The 26,926-nt window shown below is 38.8% G+C and overlaps 2 protein-coding genes and 1 long non-coding RNA gene across 9 annotated transcripts in view; 2 read left to right on the plus strand and 1 right to left on the minus strand.

Annotated features, from left to right (window-relative positions):
• Positions 1 to 26,926, minus strand: part of LOC113428608 (major histocompatibility complex class I-related protein 1-like) — a 684,789-nt gene that overhangs the window by 52,322 nt on the left and 605,541 nt on the right. The gene's annotated exons all lie outside the window — the stretch shown is intronic.
• LOC148131951 (uncharacterized) overlaps positions 1 to 26,926 on the plus strand; it is a 61,617-nt gene that overhangs the window by 16,771 nt on the left and 17,920 nt on the right. The gene's annotated exons all lie outside the window — the stretch shown is intronic.
• LOC113427193 (major histocompatibility complex class I-related protein 1-like) overlaps positions 1 to 26,926 on the plus strand; it is a 44,969-nt gene that overhangs the window by 1,110 nt on the left and 16,933 nt on the right. The window contains exon 2 of the mRNA XM_026689656.2: positions 22,798 to 23,070. Within this exon, the coding sequence (XP_026545441.1) occupies positions 22,798 to 23,070 (273 nt within the window). The remainder of the gene's footprint in view (positions 1 to 22,797; positions 23,071 to 26,926) is intronic.

Genomic DNA, 26,926 nt, shown 5'->3' on the forward strand with positions numbered 1-26,926 from the left:
TATGTTGCTTTATCATTTTCTCTAGCCATACATGTATTTTCGTCCAGAATTTGTTTGCTTTTGGACATGTCCACCACATATGATAGTAGGAGACCGGTATCTGGTTACATTTCCAACATTTAGTGGACATGTTTTTAAACATCTCTGCTAATCTTGCCAGTGGCAAATGCCACCTATAGAACATTTTGTACAGATTTTCCTTGTATGTAGTTGCCATTGTCAATTTATAGTTTCTATCGCAAAGTTTTTGCCATTTATCGAACTCTATAGTACCTGTATGTCCAAAGTTTTTTGCCCAAACTATCATTGCTTCTTTCATTTTGATGCTTAGTAGATAGCCACGTATTGTCTTTATTAATCTTTCATCTGTCCCTAGAAGTATACAATCTAGCATTGTTGGTTCTTTATAAAAACCATATGTTTTTATATCTTTCTCATATCTTGATTGTATTTGCAGGTGTGGCCACCATGCTACGTCCATCCCTTGTTTCTGCAGTTCTTGTTTAGATCCAAGTTCCCCTTACTTCATTTAAAATGTCTTTATATGTTACAAATTTTTCCCAAGTTGGTAACATTTGGGTGTATAAGTGCTTCCACCGTAGAAAGCCAGACTAATATTTTCATATAATTTTTTGCTTTGACTTTTTCCCATACTAAAACTAGAGCATTTCTTACAACAGTATCTTTGAAAATATCTGTGTATTTTATTCTTTTCATAGCACAAAAAAAGCATGCCATCCCAATTGAAAATCATGTCCTTCCAACAATAATAACCTTCTTTGCCTCAAGTTTATCAACTCTTTTACCCATTGTAAGTGCAGAAGCTTGGTAATAAAACCCCCAATCCAGCAACCCCCAAACCCCCATTTTCTTGTAGCATTTTCAGGTTTATTCTTGCTCTTTTCCCTTGCCGTATATATTTCAGAATCATTTTATTTAGCTCCTCAAAATATTTTCGAAGCTGTCAGTCTTTTAATGAGATGTTGCTCTGAGGGCTATAAAAAGCTTTGGGGACAGAGAGTTACACTTTTCTGCAATTGTAGAACTTCCAGAGAGTTTATTTGTTTTAAAACATTTCTATATCTGTCCATCTTTCAATCAACTATTCCTTATTTAATTCCATTTCTGATGCTCCTCCATTGATCATCTTCATCCCTTTCCCTCACTTTCTGCTGTTCTGGAACGACAGAGTGCCTTCTTGCAAATCACCACCTCTCATCCTGCCGATGTTAGCATTCTTGAATATTAATAAGTTAATAGTGAGCGCCAAATTTGTTCTAGTGGTTAAAGTTACAGGCTAGAAACAATGAGACCCCGAGTTCCATTCCGCCTTTGGCATGAAAACTGATTGTGTGACTTTAATTTGCCACTCTTTCTCAGCCCAAAACAATTCACAAGGTGGTTGTTCTGGAGGAAAGTGGGAGGAGGAAGTAGTAAGTAGTCATGTTTGCCGCCTGGAGTTATTTATAAAAAAATAAAGTGGGAATTTAAATGAATAAAATTATTTCACAGGCTGCTTTTTTTTGGGCTGGATCTGGAGGCAACGACGAGCATTTCTCTGGAAAAGTATAACTTAGCACACATAATTTTCCATTTCTCTTCAGTGAGTCATTTTTACTGGGAAAGTTGGAACAAAGGTCAAGCAATTCCTGCTCCATACAAGAACTCTGAACTCTAGCTTGTTCAGATATGCGTGTGGGCTTGTTTGTTTTTTGTCAAGAAGTAGGAGACTGAAGATATTTGGCATTGTGCTTTTTTCTTTTTCAGATAGTCCGCAACTTATGACCATAATTGAGCCCAACATTTTTGTGAAACATTTGTTAAGTGAATATTGCTCCATTATATGACTGTTTGTGCTACGTTTTTTTTTTTAAATTTGGTTTGTCAATTGCTTACAAGATAATAGGTATAAGTAAAAACATAGTTATGAATACATGAGATACATATAAGAAAAATGAAAGAATCAATAGGACAGGGACGGTAGGCATGTTGGTGCGCTTATGCATGCCCCCTACAGGCCTCTTAGGAAAGGGGTGAGGTCAATAGTAGAAAGTCTAAGGTTAAAGTTTTTGGGGTTTGGGGAAGAAACCACAAAGTCAGGTAGAGTATTCCAGACAATGATCACTCTGTTGCTGAAGTCGTATTTCCTTCAGTCAAGTTTGGTGCAATTAACCTTGAGTTTGTATCTATTGTTTGCTCTTGTATTGTTATGGTTGAAGCTGAAGTATTCATTGACAGGTAGGACATTGCAGTGTATGATTTTATATACTATACTTAGATTGGATCGAAGGTGGCGTAGTTCTCCTAAATGCTGCTGCGACAGCCCAGGATGGGTTAGACTCCTGATGACATCATCAAGCTGGGTCCGCCTACCGTGTTTCTCATATAATAAGGCCGGGTCTTATTTTTTTTTTGAGCCCCGAAAAAATGGCTAGGCCGTCTTTTTGGGGGTGACTTAATTTCCCCCCCTTGCATCTTCGGGCGGGCGGGCAGCGATGGTTTGGATGTTGACCTCGGCATTGGTGGGGCACTTCATATCGGGGTCAAAGCAGGCAGCACCATATCCGGGTGTGCAACAAAAGTACTCCTAGCGGCAAGCCCCCCCACCATTCCCCCCCATTTCGCATGTTTTAATATAGGCCTTAATTTGGGGGGAGGGGCTTAATTTCATTTCATGCCTATAAAACATGCTGGGACTTCCTATTGGGGGAGGCCGTATTGTTGGAGAAACAGGGTAGTATAAAAAGGACTGCCTGTGGGAGTTTACCCCCAGCTTTGACTCAGTTTCTTTCGATGACCATAAGCTGGTGTCTCTGAAAGCAGTTTAGTTAGCAAAAGCTATCTTCATCATTGGCATCCATTCTCCTGCAATGAGGATTCAACGTTTTCTTCAACCGAGGGAGATTGTTAATAGGGAGTAACCTTTGATCCTCTCCAACAGTCTTCCCTCAGCAATTTCGGCCTCCACGATGGTAAAGATCACATCAGGTGATAACAGCACCTCTCAGCTAATCGTAAATTTTCACTTTATTGCCGATTTCACCGTTCAGGGCTGTTTACAGCTTAAGGAGCGATTTAACCACTGTATAGCCTGTAGCTCTTGCGAGTGGCCAGTTTGGAGGCTTCTTCTTCAACCGCACATGGGGAGTGGCAATTTTGAAAGCTTCTTCTAAAGAAAGTAGTGAGCGGCCATTTTAGGTGGCATCATCCCCCAAAGGCCAGCTTCTACTATTCATAAGCTCCTATTCAGGCTACTGCATAGACAACACATACTGAGGATCACTTCCAGCACCTTTGTGTCTGTTTATGCACATTATGGATCAAGACAAGGCCCACACAGAGCCTTCAGGCCTGATCTCTCAAGGCCCCCAAGCTGGCACAAGAAAGAGAAGGAGACAATGCTCCCAGTCTGTACAAAGGGAGGTGGAGGCCAAGATTAGGGCCAAAGCTTTGGGCCCTAAGAAAACATCCCAGGCCAAATTAAAGGCAGAGAAATGAAGGCGTGCAGCCTTAGAAAGGCAGTTCAACAAAACTATTGAGCAAATGAGGGGTCAACTACAATAGGCTTTCCAACCAGCCAATCCTCTAGTTGTTAAACAGATCAGGCCCCAATTTTTAAACAGGCCTCTTGGGACCTCCCTTCAGCTTGGCCCTCCATGGCCCAAGGTGTTCTAGACCTAAACTCAAGGCTTCCTTCACCCCCACTGCAGGCCTTCACCCCTCAGATCCATCATTTGGTGGCAGACCCAACTTCATTAATCTAGTGCCATGGGTTAGTTTCCATTCCAGGTCACTCCAATGGTTTCTTCTACCTTATCAGAAGATAGGTAGGAGTTGTTCCTCTTTCAGGTCAGATTAACTCCGTTGGTCCTTAAATCTTTTTGATGGGGGTCATCTGAGGCGTTTTCCATGGGACTCTTGTTCAAGGAACCGGACAGGTTAGTGCTGACCACGGATGCCAGTCTGTATGGCTGGGGAGCCCACCTTCAATCCAGAGTGGTCCTGGGACCATGGTCCCAGGCAAATTTGGTCCATAATATTAATTGGCTAGAGCTTCGATCAGTCCATTTGGCCCTGACATAATTAGAGGATGCTGTCTCAGATAGGGACATCCTGATCTTGCTTGACAAGGTGTCAACCAAGGCACACTTTAACCGCCAAGGCGGGACACATTCAGGACCCCTGATGTTAGAGGCAGATCAACTCTGCTTATGGGCAGAGATACATCAGGTATCGCTCAGAGCTGAGCTCATTGCAGGTGGGGCCAATGATGAGACTGACTGGCTTAACAGAGCCACCACAGAGTGGCGTTTGCACCCTGATTTATTTCAGGAGCTGTCGGAGCACTTCGGATTGCCAACAGTGGATCTCCTCGCTTCCCAGGACAACACGCAACTCCCGAGGTTCTACTCCAGGTGTGCGGTTCCGGGGATGGAGAGAATGAACGCTTTACACAGCCCTTGGCCACGGGAACTCGTATATGCCTTTCCTCCTCTGCCCCTGATTCCAGGGGTCTTTCAGAAACAGTGGGCAGAAGAGCAGAACTTATACTTGTAGCCCTCACTGGCCCAGGTGGCCATGGTTCGCAGACTTAGTAAACCGTTCCATCTCCAGTCCTGGGAGGATTCTGGTAGACAGAGTGTCGCTCAGACAGGGGTCAATATTGCTTCCAGAGCCCCAGTGGCTTCAGTTGGCCATCTGGAGATTGAGCTGGGATCCCTGATCCGGAACTATCATTCCTCCAGAGTAATAAGAACTCTCCAAGCCTCCAGGGGACCCTCCACCAACTGCATTTACGATGCAACCTAGAAGGCTTTCAGCGATTGGTGTCATAAGTATGACATTGCCCCTTCCGGGGCCTTAATTGCCAGATGCTGCACTTCCTCCAAGAGAGCCTAGACAAGGGACTTTCACCTAACACTCTGCGGAGGCAGGTTGCAGCCTTGCCCTCTGTTCTATCCTTGGGGGGAGTGGAATCTTTGTCTAGACATCCCACAGTCCACAGATTTCTGAAGGGTGCTACAAACCTGAGGCCTCCAGTGGTCATCGAGATTCTACCTGGGACTTCTTTAAAGTACTGCAGTTGCTGACTAAGGCCCCATTCGAACCACTGAGGTCAATTCCCTTGCAGTTTTTTGTCTTGTAAGGTGGCATTTCTGGTAGTGATCACCCCTTCTAGAAGGATTTCAGTCCTGGCAGCCTTGTCTCTCAGGAAAGATATCTAGACCCTACCTTTTGTACCTAAGATTAATACTGGTTTTCTCAGATCCTAACATATAGTGTTACCTGATTTCTGTCCCCTTCCGTTCCACAGCTTAGAACGCAAGTGGCACTCCCTAGATGTTAGCAGGGCGCTTCAAATTTACATCAGATGTCCCTCTACATTTAGCAAAACTGAGGCCTTGTTTGTGTCCTTTCCCCTTCCCATTGGGGACAACAAAGCCTCTCCTCCCACCTTGAGTAGGTGGATCACGGCATGCATCGCACAGGCCTTCTAGCCAGAGCCCTTCCAGTACCCCAGTGCCTAACGGCACACTCTGCTAGGAGTGCCTCGACTTCAGCTGCCTGGGCCACCCAGACACCCCTAGTGGAGATTTGCAGAGTGGCTACGTGGACCTCCCTGTCTCTGTTCATCAGACATTACCGTGTGGACTCCTATGCCTCGAGGAGTACGGCTTTTGGCAGATGGTTGCTTCAGTGAGTGGTTCCAACTTCAGAGAGACTTGCCGGACGAGGACCCTCCCATGGACATGCAGGCTTTGGTATGTCTCATCCTGGGCTCTCGCAGCAGCATTTAGGAGAATGGGCGTTGGTAAATTTACCTGAGAACGCCCTTTCTATAGATGCTGCTAGAGAGCCCAGCCCCTCCCTTATTTCGTCTGGACCATGATAACATGTGTTAATGTTAAAGATTCTGTTTGGCTTTCGGAGACACTTCCTACAGTCTGTCAAGTACCTTCGCCAAAGCTGGGGGGAAACTCCCACAGGCAGTCCTTTTTATACAAGACAGACCCAGCTTGATGATGTCATCAGGAGGAGTCTAACCCATCCTGGGCTCTCTAGCAGCATCTCTAGAAAGGGCGTTCTCAGGTAAATTTACCAACGCCCATTTTACTCAGTTCTGAATTAGCTTAATCCTACTTCAGGTACTTCTGTATTTCCATTTCTGGCAACATACTTTAACAAAGATTCATAGAATTTGGAACAGCTACAGAGGCCAACATAGTTGATCAGCAGGTGATAGAAATTGAATCCACTGACCACATCTTAAACACTGTATCCAATTCTGGACAGTCCCCTGTCAGGGATTTGCAAATTGGATTTCTGCACTAAGCAAGGAATTGGACTCAGTGATCTCAAAATCTGTATATTTCTTTTTTTTAAATAAGTTTTTATTCAAGAAAAAATATTTTAAAAAGAGAATCACGTCCTCACATTTTACAGTGTTTTCATAACAGTGTACATCTCTTAGTGTTAATTGAAATCATTTACTACAAAAGTATCTTAAATCTAATTCCTAATTTCTTACTTATCTATGTTATTAATACGTTGTGATACATTGTTTTTCTATGTTACTACACTACTATACCTATGTACATAGCTATAGTATACATATATACATAGCCATACATTTATCCTTATTTCTATTGTTTCATGATATTTCTTTAATCATTTTTACTATACATCTTTATTTCCTTTTCATTTAACAATTTGTACCATGTATTTCATGTTGTAAAAAATTCTCCCTCTTCCTTGTTTTTTAATATCATAGTTAATCTAATCACTTCTGCGCATTGGTACATTTTGTTGATTACTGCTGAATCTGTGGGTACTGTTAATTTCCAATTTTGGGCAAAAGCTATTCTTGTTGCTGTGATGATGTGTAATATTAGATGCTGTTGTTTTTTACTCCATGACAGTTCTGATATTCCCAATAAGAAGGTCTCTAGGTTGAGTTTGATCTTTAATTTTGTCATCTCTTCCAACCATCCCTGTATCTTAGACCAGTATTTTCGAGCTTTGAGGCATGTCCACCACATGTGAAAATATGTTCCCTGGCTATGATTGCACTTCCAGCATTTGGGTGACATATTGGGAAACATTTTTGCCAATCTTGCCGGTGGAAGGTGCCAGCGGTAGAACATTTTATAGATAGTCTCTTTATATGATACTGATAACATTAATTTATAGTTGGTTTGCCATACTCGTTCCCATTATTCTAAGTGGATGTTATGACCGCAATTTTTAGCCCATATTATCATATTCTCCTTAACCGTTTCCTCTTCCATTTTAAATTCCAATAAGCAGTTGTATAATTTAGTAATCATTTTTTCCACTTCTTTGTAATATTTTGTCTAGTTCCTGTTCTTTGTTGTAAAATCCAAATTGTTCCTTGTCTTTTTTATGTTTTGTTTGAATTTGGAGGTACGGCCACCACCCAATTTCAATTCCTTGTGTTTTTAGTTGTATCTGTGATTTCAGGTCACCTCCATCTGTTATGAGTTCTTTGTATTTTATTGTTTTATTCAGATCCATGGCGTTAGGATATATTAATGCCTCCATTGGAGATAGCCAGAGAGATATTTTCACATAGTGTTTTTTTTTATTGCCTCCCATACACATAATAGAGCGTCTCTTATCCAATGTTTTTGAAAGTAACTATGGGTTCTGTTTTTCCCATCCCAAAGAAACACGTGCCAGCCAAGCTGTAGATCGAAACCTTCTATTGTCAATATTCTTTTGTCCTTCAAGTTAATCCAATCCTTAATCCAAGTACTTGCTGCAGCTTTGTAATATAGCTCGAAGTCTGGAAGGGACAGTCCTCCCTTGCTTTTAGTATACTGCATTAATTTATATTTTACTCTTGCTTTTTGCTTTTGCCAAATAAATTTAATAATTCTTCTATTCAGGTCTTTGAAAAAAAAATTCTCCCATTTGACTGGCACGGTTTGAAAGAGATACAACAATTTTGGTAATACATTGGTTTTAATGGTGGCTATCCTTCCCATCTAAGAGATTTGTAGGTTTGCCCATCTGTCTAGGTCTTTCTGTATCTGATCTATTAATTTGTCGTAGTTATCAGCCTGTATTGTAGAACACTTCAAATTCCTAGATATTTTATTTTGTTTGTTAGCTGAATCCCTAGTTCTCTTGTCAATTCCTCATTTTGCCTTTTAGTACAATTTTTTGTTATTATCTTAGTCTCCTCTTTATTAATTTTAAGTCCTGCTACTTTGCCAAATGCCTCTATTTCTTGTAGTAAGTTTTTGCTTGACTCTTTTGGGTCCTCCCATATAAAAACCATGTCATCAGCAAATGCTTGCAGTTTGTATGTTTCCTGTTTGATCATTAGCCCTTGAATGTTTCAGTTTTTCCTTATCTTCGTTAACAGTACTTCCGCTGATAGAATGTATAGTAATGGGGCAAACGGACATCCCTGTCTCACTCCTTTGCATATTTTTATATTATCCATGGTTTCTCCGTTGATTACTATTTTTGCGTTTTGTATTGAGTATATTGTTTTAATTAGCCCTATAAATTTTTCACTAAATTTCATCCTGGATATTTGCTCAATCAAAAATTGCCAGTTTAAATTGTCAAATGCCTTCTGGGCATCTAGAAATATTAACGCCATCTGATTGCTTGATTTGGTTTCATAATACTCTAGGACATCCATTATTATCCTTATTTTTATATATATATATCTGTTAGGTAGAAAACCATTCTGGTCTGGATGAATAATATGATTTAATATTTTTTTTAGTCTACCTACAATTATTACCGCTAGAATTTTATAATCTACATTCAGGAGTGAGATAGGTCTGTAGTTTCTAATTTGGTGGGATCTGTTTGTTCCTTGGGAATAAGGGAAATCAAGGCTTCCGTCCATGTTTGAGGTATTTTAGCTTGATTCAAGGCTTCATCATATATTTCCACCAGCAACTCGCCTAGTGTATCTTGGAATTCTTTGTAAGATTCCACGGGTATTCCATCTGGTCCTGGAGCTTTGTCAGTTTTTTGTCTTGCAATTGCCTATTTGTACCTCTTTTAGGTTTATTTTATCATTTAGTAATTCCCGAGCAGTTTCTGCTATATCAGGTAGTTCTTTGCCCTCAAAATATTGTGTGATGTTCTCGTCTAAAATTTCTTCTTTTTTATATAGGGTAGCAAAAAAGTTTTGAGCTATTATTTTCTTTTGATCCAACTGTGGACACAGTGTATCCCATTTTCATTCTGTAGGGCTATTATAGTTCTTTTCTCCTGCTCTTTTTTTAATTTGTGGGACAGCCATCTCCCCGGCTTGTTCGCGTTCTCAAAATAATGTTGTTTGGCTAGTTTTAATTTTCTAGCCATTTTTTTCTTGAAGGCTTAGGTTTATTTCATGTTTGGCCAGATATAATTGCTTTTTAACTAATTCATTACGAGGATCTTTTTGTAAGTTGATTTCAAGTTTTTCCAGTTTCTCTTTTCTTGCAATCTGTTGGTTTTTCCTGTCTCTATTATTTTTTTTGCTACGTATGCTATTGTCAGGGCCTTAACGTATGCCTTTGTTGTGTCCCATAAGTTTTGAGTCATTGTATGTTCATTTGTATTAATTTCAAGAAATATTTTCAGTTCTTTATTTAGCATTTGAGTATATTCTTTGTCTCTCAGAATGCTCTTGTTAAAGGTCCATCTACCTAGCTTTTTTCCCCCTCTCCAAGTCAGTTTAATTGGATTGTGGTCGGCCCATGTATTTGGCAGGATTTCCACTGCTTCTGTTTTTTCCAATAGTTCTGAGTCCATCCATATGATATCAATCCTGGACCAAGATTGATGTGGGTTGGGGAAAAAAGTGAATTGGGTTTTTGATATACATCAAAATCTGTATATTTCACTTTTAGGATTGCATGATCTTAAAAATCTGTTGTAGAAAGTTAGCACCTACCCCTCTCCTAGAAGAACGAAATATTTTAGGAAATATTAAAAAGGCAGAATATTATATTTCCCCTAAAAGAGAAACATGTTTCTAAAGACAGAAAGCTTCAGCTCCCTGCCCCCAGCAGATATTTGGTGGCCATTGAGAAGGAGTGGGCCAGCCTATCTACAAAACAAAAGACCTTCAGCTTCAGGATGATAGGCTTATCTTTCAGGGCAAAGCCATTCAGCCACAATAGGAATTGCACAACAAGCCCCTTCATTGCATCAGACAACCTCAGCTATGACCCCTGCATAGCCCTATGGGAGCCTGACAGCAACCAATAGAATACATGCCCTTGCCACAGGAAGAGGAAGCTCAAGGGCAAGACCCAAGACAGTGTATAAATAACTCTCACTCTGCACTCCATGTGGTCAGCTGCCCAGGACCTAAAACCCATGTTGTCCTGTATATCAATAAACCATCTGTCCAAGCAGCTTCCATGTTTCCAGTGTCTTCCTCCCCACTTGGAACGGAACCAGATGGATATTTCTTCCAACACTGTAAAATTCTATACTGAAACTAATCAAGGAGAGAACTAATCTAGAACTAAGGAAAAAATTATTGACATTAGAACTAACATTAAAACAGTTAGAACTAAAATTTCCTGACAGAACTATTAATCAATCGAACGACTTGCCTCTAGAAATTATGGGTGCTCCAACACTGGAGGTTTTTAAGAAGAGACAGGATAACCATTTGTCTGAAATAATATAGGATCTCCTACTTGAGCAAGGGATTGGACTGGAAGATCTCCAAAATCCCTTCCAACTCTGTTATTCTGTTATTCTGATCTCAGCAATGCAAAGAAGATGTTACCTTTAACATAGCTTCATTACTGTACCTAATAAAAGTCATAATGATTCCTGTTGCCTTCATTATCCCTATACATGTCTAAAATTGTTGGGATAAGGCAGTATATTGATGTAATTATCAGCCACAACAATAATCTTGGCATTAGGAATGATACTCTGCCATTATTCTATGGATAGATGGTTCATGTGGCTAGGCATAGTACATGCAACCTTCTACAATGCTGTAATAAATCTGGGACTGGAACAACTAGTAACCAACAATACTAGGCTTAACAACTGCCTCAATCTCATCTTCTGCAATAGTTTGAATTCAATTTATGGAATACAAATTAAAGAACCCTTTTCCAACAGTGACCACAACATGATTGACTTTTGTCTCAACATACGTCCACACAAAAATCATCACAATGATGAAATCCCCAATTATAATGTCAAAAAAGGCAACTATCATCTTATGATCAACGATCTCTCTTCCTTTTATTGGCAATTTCTATTCACTGGATGCAATACTGTTGAAGACCATTACAACATTCTTACTAGAAATCAAAAGAGCCATCAAACTACATGTACCAATAACAACTCCCAAAACCAGGGAAAACAGATTACCCATAACAATAAGGAAGCTTCAATCCAAAAAGAGATCATTTTGGTGAAAAAACAAATCTGGTCACATTGCAAACTTCAAAAGCTGATAGAAAAATCTATGCCACCAGATAAAAACTGAATGCACTAATTATCACATTAAACAAGAGGAAAACTTTCTATGCACAAATTCCACCCATGGTTTCTACAATTTTGTAAACAACAAACTAAAAGACTCAAGGTCCATCCCATACCTGAAAGGACCTAATGGTAAAGACTGCAACCATCAAAGCAAACCTCTTCAACACATTCTTTGACTCAGTATTTGTAAACAGCAATGGATCAAGCCCAGTACTTCTTAGTCGAACCACAGAAAACTACAATGATCTAATATATATCGATTTTACAGAAGACATTGTTGAAAAAGTACTGTGAAATCTAAAACCATCCCTATCTATTGGACCGGACAGAATATGTGCCTACTTCTTTAAAAAGCTATCCACTGCCATAGCCAAACCTCTAAGCATAATCTTTGAAAAATCTTTCAGGACCAGCTCCTTGCCAAAACTATGGTCACAAGCCACAGTCATCCCCATCTTCAAAAAGGGAGACCCCAGCCTAGTTGAAAATTACAGACCAATCTCCTTATGCTGCGTCACCTGTAAAGTCATGGAATCAATTATTAACCAATCCATTATCCTCCTCTTAGAGACAAACAACCTACTCTCTAATAAACAATTTGGTTTCAGAAAAAAACTATCCTGTAATCTGCAACTCTTACACTGCAAAAACATATGGACTACACAACTCGATCAGGGCAAAGCAATAGACGCAATCTACATAGACTTCTGTAAAGCCTTTGATTCAGTGGTACATGACAAACTACTACTAAAACTAAAATCTTATGGTATCTCTGGACACCTACATAACTGGATAGAAGCATTCCTGTCAAACAGACAACAAATGGTCAAAATTGGGAGCGTCCTATCAAATTCTGTACCTGTCAACAGTGGTGTCCCCCAAGGCAGTGTTCTAGGACCAACTCTCTTCATACTCTACATAAATGACTGTGATCATATTAAGAGCAACTGCGTTCTCTTTGCTGATGATGTAAAGCTATTCAACACCACAGACAATACTACTACCCTTCAAAAAGACCTTGACTATGTATCAGAATGGTCAATCAAATGGCAACTTCAAATCTCATCTCAAATGATCTAAGTGCTAGAGTCCACTGTAACTACATAGCCAAAAAGGCATTAAGAGTTGTTAATCTAATCCTACGTAGCTTCTTCTCTGGTAATATCACATTACTAACTAGAGCATACAAAACATTTGCTAGACCTATACTTGAATACAGCTCATCAGTTTGGAACCCATATCATGTATCTGATATTAACGCAATTGAAAAAGTCCAGAAATATTTCACAAGAAGAGTTCTCTGCTCCTCTACTCATTGCAGAATACCTTATGCCACCAGACTTGAAACTCTAGACCTAGAAAACCTAGAACTACGCCGCCTCCGGTCCAATCTAAATATAGTATATAAAATCATACATTGCAATGATCTACCTGGAAATGAATACTTCACCTTCAACCATAACAACACAAGAGCACACAATAGATACAAACTCATGGTTAACCGCACCAAACTTGATTGCAGAAAATACTTCAGCAACAGAGTGGTCAATGTCTGGAATACTCTACCTGACTCTGTGGTTTCTTCCCCAAACCCCAAAAACTTTAACCTTAGACTGTCTACTATTGACCTCACCCCCTTCCTAAGAGGTCTGTAGGGGGCGTGCATAAGTGCACCAACGTGCCTACCGTCCCTCTCCTATTGTTTTTTATTTTTCTTATAAGTATCTATCTCATGTATTCAAAACCATATTTATTCTTATACCTGTATCTTGTAAGCGATTGACAAATCAAATAAATACTAAATACTAAAAAAAAATACTCAAACACTATTTTACATAAGAAAAATTAGAATGGATGTTGCTATCTGCATTTCCTTTTCCTCTGACCTTATTTTTTCCTCCTTTACCACATGCATCTATAACCAGACAAACCTCCAGTAGTGTGTCTTTTGCCTCAATAGGCCAGGCTTGCCTATTTTTGGTCTTCCTCATAACTCATCGCCTTCTTTCTGCTTTATTGCAAGACTTCTTTGCATTCCAAGAACAGGACACATTGCAGCATAGCACAATGTACTTGCAGTCATGTTTAATTGCCACACACACCTTCCCCAACAACAGAATATTGCTCTCTACCTTTTTAGGAGTTGCAGTTTAGTTTCGTTTACTTTACTTTATTGTCATTGCACATCGTACAATGAAATTAAATACCATCTTCAGTGTACATTATGACTATGAAAACACACATCCTTCACATTCTATACATTGTACTTGAAAACCCCTGATATTGCATTAATTTGCACTATACAGCAGAATTCAAAAGAGCTACTGCCCTGGGATAGAAGCTGTTTTTCAGCCTATTTGTCCTTGTTTTTATTATCCTGTACCATCTGCCAGATGGTAATGGTTCAAAAAAAGGATGCCCAGGATGAGATGGATCTTTGAGAATGTTTTGAATTTTCTTAAGGCAGTAGGAGCTATAAAGCTCTCCCAAACAGGGGAGAGGGAAACCAATGATCTTCTGGGCAATGATGTGAACCCTCTGGAGTGCTTTCCTATCTGCCCCTGTGCAATTGGGAAACCATACAGAGGTGCAGTAAGTTAAGATGCTCTCTATGGTGCAGTGATAGAAGGTCACCAGCAGTTTCTCATTCAGTTGTTGTTTTCTGAGAAGTTCAGGTAGTACAATCTCTGCTGGGCCCTTTTGACCAGGGCTGTAATGTGAGCACCCCAGGTCAGGTCCTCTTTTATGGTAACACAAATGTATCTTTAATACTCAGTTCTAGCAAAAGTTTCAAAGTCTGCAGTGCCATTCAACCTTTGTGTCCTCCCTACAAATGTTCTTACACTGGTTAGGTTGAAGTGCTACCTGAATTTCTATTCTAGTTACCAACTCCTGGCAAAGCTCCAAGTTCTAGTCATGACTCATACGGCGATAAGCTGTTCACCATCACTTGTGGTTCTGAATGAAAATCCTCTTGTCTCCTTGTAATAGATGCCGTTTGCTTCCACCTTTTCCTATGCAGGTAGTCCTTGATTTACAACCATTCATTTAGTGTCCATTCAAAGTTACAACGGTACTGAAAAAGCTGTTCATTTTTCACACTTTCAATTGTTGCAGCATCCCCAGGGTCATGCGATCAAAATCTGGGCACTTAGAAACTGACATATCTTTAGGACGTATCTAAAACCATCTCTATCTATTGGACCGGATGGAATATGTGCCTACTTCTTAAGAAAGCTATCCACTGCCATAGCCAAACCTCTAAGCATAATCTTTGAAAAATCTTTCAGGACCAGCTCCTTGCCTAACCTATGGTCACAAGCCACAGTCATCCCCATCTTCAAAAAGGGAGACCCAAGCCTAGTTGAAAATTACAGGCCAATCTCCTTATGCTGCGTCACCTGTAAAGTCATGGAATCAATTATTAACCAATCCATCATCCTCCACTTAGAGACAAACAACCTACTCTCCAATAAACAATTTGGTTTCAGAAAAAAACTATCCTGTAATCTGCAACTCTTACACTGCAAAAACATATGGACGACACAACTCGACCAGGGCAAAGCAATAGACGCAATCTACATAGACTTCTGTAAAGCCTTTGATTCAGTGGTACACGACAAACTACTCCTAAAAATAAAATCCTATGGTATCTCTGGACAACTGAATAACTGGATAGAAGCATTCCTGTCAAACAGACAACAAATGGTCAAAATCGGGAGCGTCCTATCAAATCCAGTACCTGTCAATAGTGGTGTCCCTCAGGGCAGTGTTCTAGGACCAACTCTCTTCATACTCTACATTAACGACCTCTGTGATCATATTAAGAGCAATTGCGTTCTCTTCGCTGATGATGTAAAGCTGTTCAATACCACAGACAATACTGCTACCCTACAAAAAGATCTTGACTATGTATCTGAATGGTCAAACAAATGGCAACTTCAAATCTCAACAAATAAATGCTCTGTCTTACATATTGGCAAAAAAAAATCAGAAAATAAAATACAAGCTGAATAGTCAAGATCTTGTTGATGACCCAAGCTCTGTAAAGGACCTTGGAATACTCACCTCTAATGATCTAAGTGCTAGAGCCCACTGCAACTACATAGCCAAAAAGGCATTAAGAGTTGTTAACCTAATCCTACGTAGCTTTTTCTCTGGTAATATCACACTACTAACCAGAGCATACAAAACATTTGCTAGACCAATACTCGAATACAGCTCATCAGTCTGGAACCCTCATTACGTATCTGATATTAGCACAATTGAGAAAGTCCAGAAATATTTCACAAGAAGAGTTCTCCACTCTTCTACTCGTTGTAGAATACCTTATGCCACCAGACTTGAAATTCTAGAACTAGAAAACCTTGAATTACGCCGTCTTCGGTCTGACTTAAGCATGGTATATAAAATCATACATTGCAATGTCCTACCTGTCAATGAATACTTCAGCTTCAACCATAACAACACAAGAGCACACAATAGATACAAACTCAAAGTAAACCGCACCAAACTTGATTGCAGGAAATATGACTTCAGCAATAGAGTGGTCAATGTCTGGAATACTCTACCCGACTCTGTAGTCTCTCCCCCAAACCCCAAAAACTTTAACCTTAGACTGTCTACTATTGACCTCACCCCTTTCCTAAGAGGTCTGTAGGGGGCGTGCATAAGCGCACCAACGTGCCTACCGTCCCTGTCCTATTGTTTCTCTTATTCTTTTATTTTTCTTATATGTACCCATTTCATGTATTCACAACTATGTATACACTTATACTTATTATCTTGTAAACAATTGGCAAATCAAATAAATAAATAAATAAATAAATAAATGTCCTAAGAACATATGACACTTTTGCGACATTCTGTCCAGCCAAGTCAATGGGGAAGCCGAAGTCATTTAACAACTGTGCTACTAACTTAACAGGCCCTGAGTGAGATGAGGATGCCTCTGGATGGCAGCACATCCTTGAAAATGCCAGAGTATAGTTCCTTTAGCACAGGTAGCTGGCTTGGATGCTTTTAGGTAAAGTCAAGTTTTTATTGGATAGTTGAAATGGGGATAGAAGGATTTCTTCCTGGCTGCAGTATTTCCGCCCCCCAGTTCCACTCCCTCACACTTATGGAGGGAGTGGAAGCACTGAAGCTCCTCTGAGTGATATTAATCCAAAAGTGGGCTTTCCTTGACCAGGTTGTATGGAGAATAAATTGCATGCGTGGGAAGAATTCTAAGCGCTTGGAGGGAAAGTAGAAGACCCTAGGGATATATTCTATCCCTTTCCATCTATTAGCTGATAAATCAATCTTTTTTCTTTCCTTTTTTTAAGTCTATATGATAGCCATCTCTCTGGCTTATTGGCATGCTCAAAATAAGTTTGTCTAGTTGTATTCAGATTTATAATCATTCTCTCTTGCTCAATTAAATTCAATTTATGTTTAGTTATTGTTATCTGATTTTGCAATTTTGAATCCTTTGCGGTACTCTGTAGTTGAGTTTCTAATTCCTTAATTTTTTGTTGTAATTTGTTTTGCTGGGTGTATTTTTCTTTTTTCCTCTTGGCGTTATAAGAGATTGTTATACCTCTTTTTACTGCTTTCATTGTATCCCAAATGTTTTGTTTTGTAGTTGCTCCATTATCATTTTCCTTTAAAAAATAGTTTAATTCCTCCTTGAGTTTGTTAGTATGTTCTTTTTCTCTTATTAACTGAGTATTTAACATCCATCTTTTCTTGGGTTTTTCCCTACCCTTCCATATTATCTGAATTGGATTGTGATTTGCCCATTCATTGGGTAGGATTTCAATCCCTTTTATCTCATTTGCTATTTCCCCATTCATCCATGCCATATCAATTCGAGTCCATATTTGATGAGGATTTGAATAGAATGTAAATTGTTTTTTCTCAGGATGTAATCTTCTCCATATATCAATCAAATTTAACTCCTTCATCATTTCCATGCATATTTTGGGAAGCTCTCTTTTTTTCCCTTTGTTCCTTCCCGAATTACTGTGGTCTTTTTGATAATCAGCAATAGAATTAAAGTCCCCTATAATACAAATATTTCTTTTTTCCAATCCTACTATTTTTCCATAAAGATGCTTAAAAAACTCTTTTTGATCTCCATTCGGGGCGTAGATTACCACTAAGAGAATTGGGATGGCATTAATCCAGATCTGCAAAACCAGAGTTCTTCCCTCAGGATCCGACCATATTAAATCTGCTTTTATATCCTCTTTAACATATACTGCAATCCCTTTCTTTTCCCCCGCATCTGCTGGTGCGGTGAATAGCTTCCCTAATTTCAGACATTCGAAGTATTTTTCATCTGATTTCTTTATATGAGTTTCTTGTAGACATACTATATCAGCATTTTGTTTGATTAATTTGGCTATTATCCTTTTCCTTTTTATAGTTGAGTTTAAACCATTTATATTAATTGATAGTTGTTTCTTCTTCTATTTAATTAGTTCTGTTTTGCTCTTTGTCTTGTAACAGCTCCTGTCTCTCCTTGTACCTGAAGATGTGTTTCTTCTCTCTCCTGTTGTAATTGAGTGTTTCCTTGATTTCCTAAAGTTCCATCTCTGTTCTTATGATAGCCTTGATCTTCCTGGGAGTTCGTTTCCAGTTCATCCTTACTGCTGTGGTCTTCCGGGCCTACCAACCATTCATAAAATTCCTGGGCCTTTTCCATAGAGTCTATTTTGATTTTCCTCTCATCCCAAGAAACTAACATCCCCTCTGGTATTAGCCATTTACATACGATTCTTTTCTGATTTAGGTAAGCTGCTAAGAATTCATAATCTCGTCTTTGTTCTCTTACTCTTCTTGGTATTTGTTTGAGAACCAAGACTTCTTTGCCTTTATACGTGATTGATTGATCTCTTGACATCCTATATATGATATCCCGGACACTCCTTCTCGCAAATCATATATGGACTTCTCTTGGTCATTTTGACGTCTCACATAATTAGTGCTAACCCTGTAAATTTCATCAAACTCCCTCAAGATGTCATCTTTATCCTTTTCCAATAGTCCAGCCAATATTCCTGCCATTAGTTGTTCCAAGTCTTCTTTTGATTCCAGTATATTTTGGAATCTCAAGTATATAGCAGCCTTATCCATCTCTAGGTAGACCAGTGAGTCCTCCATTTTTTTACTCACATTCTTTAATTCTTCATCTACCCTTTTTAATTTCCTTTCAGTTCGTTCTGTCCTTTTCTCTACCTCTTTTATTGTTACTTCATTTTTCTCCAAGGCCTGCTGTAATAATCCAACTTTGTCCTCTACTTTGAAGATATCTGCTTTCATTTCTGCTTTTAATTTCCCCATCTCCTCTTTTAATTCATTTATATCTTCTCTCTTCTCATTATGGTTTTTCATCATTGTTTCTTGCAGCTTCATCATTGATTCCTGTAAAGTAAGCAGAATTGATTGGATATTGGCATTTGAGATGTTAGCTTGTTTCTCCACTGTTAATGTTTCTTCAATGGTTTTTTGTGCCATGGGCGAAGCTGTTGCCAACGTGGTTGTTAACGTTGGGGTGACCTTTCTTCCAGTTTTCAGAGTTGTAGTTGTTGTGGAAGTCATTTCTTTTAAGATTTGTTTCTGTTGTTGTAATATATTAATTATATTATCCCAAATTAACATTCAGTAATAGAATCTCTATATTAGGATTGACTGCTATCTAATTACTTAATCTATCTATCTGCTGGATAACTCTACTCTTTACCAATTACTGGAGTATAAGTTCTTATAGATAAAAATATTATCACTGTATTATTTTAAATCCAAATTCTAAATCACATATATAATTTTGTAAGGCCTCAATGCTCAGCCTCTATACATAACTTCACGTAATAGAAAAAGTATATAAATATTATATCCAAATCCAACTATATTTAAATATTATAAATAAATATAAGTATTATCTAACCTTATTTGAAATATTCTTAAACACAAACAGTATTACATTCGTCCCCAAGTGGATTAATTAAATATTTAGAGTGATTGCACAATGAATTGTAATATTAATATATGAAATCCTTTATAGTTATTAATTAAATAATACTTAATGTTCTTACTATTTTTCCTATATATCTAATCAAAGTATAACTGTCACTATTATTAATAAATCAATTAAATCAGTTAATTCAATTATTTAACAATCAATTACAACAATCAATTTTTCTTTCCCCAGTATACATATTTGTAAACATTATAAAGAGAGATTGAAAAAGGAGAGATAGTTCATCATAGCGCCGGAGGGTGGGGGGAATAAAGAAAAATGAGCAGATATATACAGGAAAAAGGGAGTAAAGAAGGGGAAAAAGGAGTTTTAAAGTAAGTTTTTAGCTTTCCATCTCTAAGTTTTAAGAGCTTACACTCCAAACGCACCAGAAGTGGGGAGGTAAGAAATGCTGAGTAGTGACTATAATTACATGGTATCTCCACACATTCAGAAGCTTCCACTTTTACTTTTCGTCTTAGCATTCCTAAGTTCAATTTTCCTGATTTTCTTCAAATGGAACCACCTCCTCAGTTAAATCAGTATACTTCCTGAAGAGCAGTTAAGTGGTTTACATCAGTTATATTGTTACAATAACTTCAGGATTTCTAAGTATCGCCTGTGGCGCCGCACTGTCTCTATTCTGCCGGCTCCGATCTTCTTCCCATCTCCGATTTAATAAAGTCTTTCAGCATAAAAATCGAATGAAATAATCCAAATCCCCCACACCTTCCAGTCACCTTCCAGCCACTAGATTCCCTTCTATTAATATCAGTGTGGTATATCTCCCAACCTCGTAAGCTTCCCTTTTTACTCATTATTGACCTCTATCTTTCTTCTGTCTGCCAAGCCCCTTTACTTTCACTTGCTTCGTGTCCACTTTTTGGCCGCTTCCTTTTAGGGCTCCAGACAGACACTTGTAGCAGTCTTATAAAAGTCTATAGCATTCCAATTGTCCTCTCCGCTGCTAATTTTCTCTGCCACACTCTTCATCAATGATCCCACAAACTGTCACTCACTCGCTTCTTTACATCGGTGGCAGTCCGGACTTCGGAGCCGCCATTGATAGGTGGCTGTTTCTTGCTTGTTGGGCTCTGGAGGGCTCCTCTTCGCTGCAGGGGGGTTGCCTTCCCCACACTGCAGCTCGAGTCTCCCCCACACCAGCACGAATCTCTCCGGGACTCGTGCACCCTCAAAGGATCGCACCAACCACAAAAAGAGATTAACTGAAACCACAGATGGGCTTCTGCACCTCTGTTCGTCCTTGCCTTACCACCCCTTGCCTTACCATAAGTTGCAAGCCTTTGCAGATGATATGATTTTTTTCATTGAAGAACCAATAGAAAGAGGACAAAAATTGATGAATGAATTAGAACAATTTGGAGCAGTAGCAGGACTAAAAATTAACAGGAAGAAAACGAAATTAATGACCAAATATTTAACAGAAAAACAGAAATTAGAACTAGAAGAAGTTATGGGACTACAAGTGATAAAGAAAGTTAAATATTTAGGAATATGGTTTTAAGACACTTAAGGAAAATAATTATGATAAATTAATGCAACAGGTAAAGAAGGGTTTAGAAACGGGGCAAGCTGCAACTTTCACTATTAGGCAGGATTGCTGCTATTAAAATGAATATTCTTCCAAAATTCCTCTATATATTTCAGACGATTCCAGTTAAAGTACACAAAAAGTTTTTTGAAGAACAATAAAATAACTGCAAAATTCATTTGGCAAGGGAAAAAAACTAGAACAAACTTAAAAGGCAATGCAGGATATGAAGAGCAGGGGAGGGCTGGCACTTCCAAATTGGGAGTTGTATTATAGTGCAGCCTCTTTAGTATAGTTGAAGGAATGGCTGAATTTAATTAACAAGAGAATATTATTCTTAGAAGGCCATGACTTACAGAGGGGGTGGCATGCTTTTTTATGGGATATTGGGAAAACTAGCCAGAAATATTTTCACAGACACCTAATCAGAGATTCATTATTGACTAATTGGAAGAAAATACGGAAAAACACTACTTAAAGATACCAATCTGGATCTCAACAATGGAGGCAATGATCCACCCAAATAATTTGGATATTACTAAAATGATTAAATATAATGACCTATTGGATACGCAAGGAAATCTGAAATTATGGCAAGACCTTCAAGATCAGGGATTAAAAGTTGATCGGTGGGCATATCTTCAAATTCAGAGTAGATACAAACAGGACAAGAAAGAATTTGAAATTAATAATAAACTAGCAATTAGATAAAATTTTATTAGGATCAGGTAAAAAAAATATAACAAAATTTTGTAATTATTTATTAGAGGTGGAATTAGAGGAAGAAATTGTTAAAGGGAACATGATAGCCTGGAGTAGGAACATAGGACATAGTATCACCTTAACAGAATGGGAAAAGGTCTGGGGTAGAAATAAGAAAATTACAAAATCGGTAGCGTACAAAGAAAATGCCTATAAAATGTTTTACAGGTGGCACCTTCCTCCTTCGAGATTAGCGAAGATGCCCCCCAATATGAGTCCAAACTGCTGGAAATGCAAAAAAAGAGGGAACTTTCTTCCATATGTGGTGGTCTTGTGCAGAAGCCCAAAAATATTGGCAGAAAATTAGAAATTGGCTGGAGGAAATGACAAGAGAACAGATCTAATTTAAACCAGAGTCCTTTCTATTAGGGATCTTTGATAAAGAATTACCAAAAAAAAGTGAAATATATAATAATACATATTTTGACAGTGGCCAGATTGGCTTTTGCACAATGTTGGAAACAGCCTCATGTTCCATCAGAGGAGATGATTATTCAAAAAATTTCAAGTTGTGCAGAAATGGACAAATTAACCTTGGCATTAAAAGATAAAGACACTTCAATATATTATGACAGCTGGAACAGCTGGTACAAATGGATAGATCAAAGATAGGCTTCACACTAAAAGGCAAAAGAAGATATGATAGAATCATAGTAGTGATATACAGATATATGTAAGGGTTAATTGTGTATATGGTATAAAATAAGGATAAAAAGGAGGTCTCACAAATTGTTGAAGATGAAAATGTTTTTAACTGTTTTCTATCTTTTTCTTTCTATTCTTTTTTTCTCTTTCTTGTCTTCTTTTTCTCTCTTGCATTTATGTGTGTGTTGTTGGTCTATTTTAATTGTAAAATCAATAATGTATATTTTAAAAAAAGAAGACACTAGGGATATATAAGTGAGCAAATACAGTTACATTTGTCTTTTGAAATCTCCTAGCTGTCAACCCTATAATCGTGTCCTTGTTTCCCCTCTTGCAGGCACTCCCTCCTCTTCACATTCTCTGCTCTACTTCCACCATGCTCTGCTCCTTGAGGGGCAGCCCCAATTCATTGAGGTGACCTACTTGGACGGCCAGCCTATCCAACATTATGACAGCAACACAAAGAGGATGAGGCCTTTCCCCCTGTGGAATAACCAACTGGACGATACATATTACCAGTTTGAATCAGCTAATATGAAAGTCTTTGAGAGACATTTTCCAGGAAAATTGAAAAAAATATCAGTTTCACAGAAAAACAACCAGAACAACGGTGAGAAGACAAAACAGCAGTGTTAATTCTCCTCCCTCCATTAAATGAAAAATCCAACTGGACATCTTGAAGGTTAAACATTCATTCGTTGATGATTCAGGTGAAAGTCAAACAGAGGCTTGAGACAGATGCTCAGGGGTTGATCCAGTGTGGATCTTTTATCCCTCCTTTCCTCTTAGCATCAGGAAAGGAAAGGAACGACCCATCTTCTCTTTTACCAGGTGGAGATTTTTGTTGTGTGGGTAATGGGTCTGGGTGGAAAAAAATGGCTGATGCCAAGTGGCCCCGGGAGAGAATATATTATCTGGACTGCTTCCAGTCAGGATTCAGGCCTGGGCATGGGATTGAAATAGCATTCATTACACTTTTGGATAACTTCTGGTGGGCTCATGATAGGGATAATGCATCCTTCCTGGTTGTTGAGCCTGTCTCAGCCAATCTGCACTACCAGGAGTGGGTTAAGATTAAAATAGATTGCGACAACCATGCATCTCTTTTGTACTTTCTAGGAGAAAAGGTGACCATTGCTTTTGGAAGAGGAAAGGGAAGAACTCTATTCTTTATACGAATCCTTAAAAAGTGCATATCTCTGTTAGATACATGTATTTGCTTCATACAGAATATTCTCTATGTTTTGCCAAGAGGAATTTTTTTTAAAAAATTAAATTCTGAGTAGTCCAACTGAAATATTTATATTGGGGAAAAAAGCCTTGTTTTTTTTGCTTTATATACTATAAAACTGGGATGTGAATTTGAATTTGCAGCTTGCAAATATTTTCACTACTGCTTTATCTGAACTTATTCAACTGAATTTAGTATTACTTGATTTGAGCTACTGATATCCTCTATTAATGAACACCTGTTAAGCCACTTTTCAAAGTTACGATGATGCTGAACAAGACTTATGACCAATCCTCAGAGTTGTGGCCATCACACATCCCTCAGTCACATGATCACAATGTCAGGGTTCCAACTAATCAACCCAGGCAAATCAGAACTCTGATTTGTAGGATCCTCCTCAAAGAACTTCTTTACTAAGTACATCAGATCAGCATGGCTTAAAGGAAAACCAATTCTAAATATTTCCCATGGTTTCAGTATAATTAAAATAGGAAATAACCCATCCACCAATGTCACAGGTCATGTTGCCCCATTAGGTCAATTAGCAGACTCTTCAGGCACTCCTTCCCTGACCTAATCTGTTGCCAGTAGAGATGACCTTGGTTCTCACGAGAAACTCTCTGTTGTGTCTAGTAAGGCATTCCAACCTCCTTCCCTCTCTATGTTGCAACGGAGGAACTGGAAAATGGCTGTTGCCAGGTTTGGTTTGGAGTTGACACACAATTTGAGCACTTGGCAACTGGCAACACATTTACGAGTGTTGCAGCATCCCACGGTCATGCGATCACCATTGTGACCTGCACAGGCAGCTTCCAACAAGCAAAGTTAATGCATGAGTTCCTTAATCATCGCATCTGGAATGACTATCATAAATTGGCCCTATCAGGTGAATTTCTTCTTTATGGCCATGTCACAGTGAGGGAATTGCCTATCAAAATTATGGTAGTTCACTGAGAACTACCTGTACAACCATCTACACTGGACTTCTTTTTCTGAGTTTATTTAGATTTTCTTTCTTAAGTCATCATATGCAGAATTACAGGAGGGCATTCCAATACAAGAAAGGAGGTTTAATGATTTATTGGAAGAAAAACAATTCCTTCTGTATATTTTTCAAAATTGGGGAAATTATGTAAGTAATTTTTAAAAATGGAATGAGAGATTTAACTGGCAAAAACAGATTATAAAAAAGATTTCTTACCTAACTGTAACCCTAACCTTATTTTGTTCCAACCTATTCAGTTACATGCCATTTAACTATATTTTTCTTCACAATACTAGAAGTTAATACAATTAAATATTTATAACTGTCAGACCTGCCCTAATAAATAGTTTAATGAATAAATTGTTTTGCGAACAGTCTCTTCAACAGCAGGCTGGTTGGTAAGCCATTGCATTCCATTCTGAGGGTTTGACCTTGAGATGGTGTCTGGAAGGCAAAATGAATTGGTAGTCTTTCCCCCTCCCATCCGGTTCCATGCTAGTCACCTGACCACCTTCTCTATAAACTTTTCCAGAAAGAGAAGGGAAAACTGGAAAGTAATAAAAATCATCCATCATTGCTAAGTCTGGCAATCGCTTCTTGAGGAAGAGATGTACCACCACGTTTTTCAATGTATACCTCTTGAACACAGCTGCTGGTAACTTACTGGGAACACTTGACCATCCAAGAAGAACAAGGATTTAACATAGAGATGGCCCCTCTCACACATCCCAAGGACCTTGTCCACTTTTTTGATACTGTTCCCAGATAACAGAGAAAGACTCCACCTTGGTCAACTCCATAGCACCTGCCCCACTTTGAGCCTGAGTAACTTTAATCTGTCAAATGACTAGCTTTTCTTTATAGAGGCCCTTCATGTGTTAACTATGCCTCTCCTTCTCTATAGGGATCCGGTTATTGTAAAAACAGCTACCAAATAGAATTTTCCAACTGCAATAAGAACAGAAAAATTATTCTGTTTTGCCACCTTTATAATCATTCTTCAGTCTCCATTATGGACTTATACAAGTTTTGCTATAGTGGCAAATATTTGTAGCTCAGATATAGGATGTGGGTAAAGGTTTGTTCTCCAGAGACCGAATCTTTGCCCTCACTTATATGAAGTATTTGGATAGACTAATTACAGGGGGCTCAGGACTCTCTTTTGATACTTCATCTCCCAAAGCTTCTCAGAAAACCCAAGAGAATTCAAAATACAGAGAAGCTGCTTGGGTATAGTTCAATTAGGACACTGCCACTCTCTCATTCCAGAAAGTGACCAAGGCCTAACGTAAACTACCGATCAGAGACTCACATAAGTCCCCAAAAGCCCTCTGTATACTAACTAGATTTATGCAGTGCAGTGTGGTATATACTACAACAAACAGAAATAAAGAAATACAGACTGAATATCCATATAGATTTTATTGGTATTTTCCAGATATACAAAAAATGTAGAGAATTGTCTGGCCATAGACAAAACTGGTTCTTTTTATCCCCATTATAGTACAACTTACAACCTTCTTTTTAAAACAAATCCCATACAGGTAATCCTCAACTTACAACAATTCATTTAGTGACCATTCAAAGTTACAATAGCACCAAAGTGACTTATGACCATCTTTCACACTTATGACTGTTGTATATAGACATTTGCATACTCATAATACTACGTTCCGATTGGACAATCACTACCGCCTAACGATTGGTGGTTAACAACAGTTTATGATCGGCCGCCCAAACGGCGGTAGGTTTAAAATAATGCCATTGGTTGCGAGCCGCGAGCAGCCGCTATAAAAGAGTTTTAGTTGAAGTTACTGACAGTTAAATAAAGAGCTGAACTCAACTCCGGTCTCGAGTCTACTTTGTTCTGGCAATAGAACACTGGCGACGAGGGTGTGATCGAAGAGACAAAGACCATAAGCACGTGGCAACGAAAGCCGAGAAATCAACGAGATGGCCGGCAACAACTTGCCACCCGCACTGTTCAACCCAGCCGAAGAAGACTGGGAATCATATATTGACAGGTTCCTGATGTTCCTGGAAAGCAACGAACTACAAGGAATCACTGACCAGAGGAAGAGAGCTGTATTCCTGATGCATTGCGGACCAACCATTTTTAAAATGGCGAAAGCATTGGCGAAACCGCACGATGTCAAACAGATGGTATGGCCGGACCTGAACCAGATGCTGAGAGCCCATTACGCGCCTGTTGTGTCCAACCTCATTTGAAGACACAAATTTTATAAACGG

Source organism: Notechis scutatus, chromosome 2 (genome assembly GCF_049901735.1).
Source record: "Notechis scutatus isolate UNSWTSFEM ecotype Mainland chromosome 2, rNotScu1.2, whole genome shotgun sequence".
In the NCBI taxonomy this organism is placed as follows: Eukaryota; Metazoa; Chordata; class Lepidosauria; order Squamata; family Elapidae; genus Notechis; species Notechis scutatus.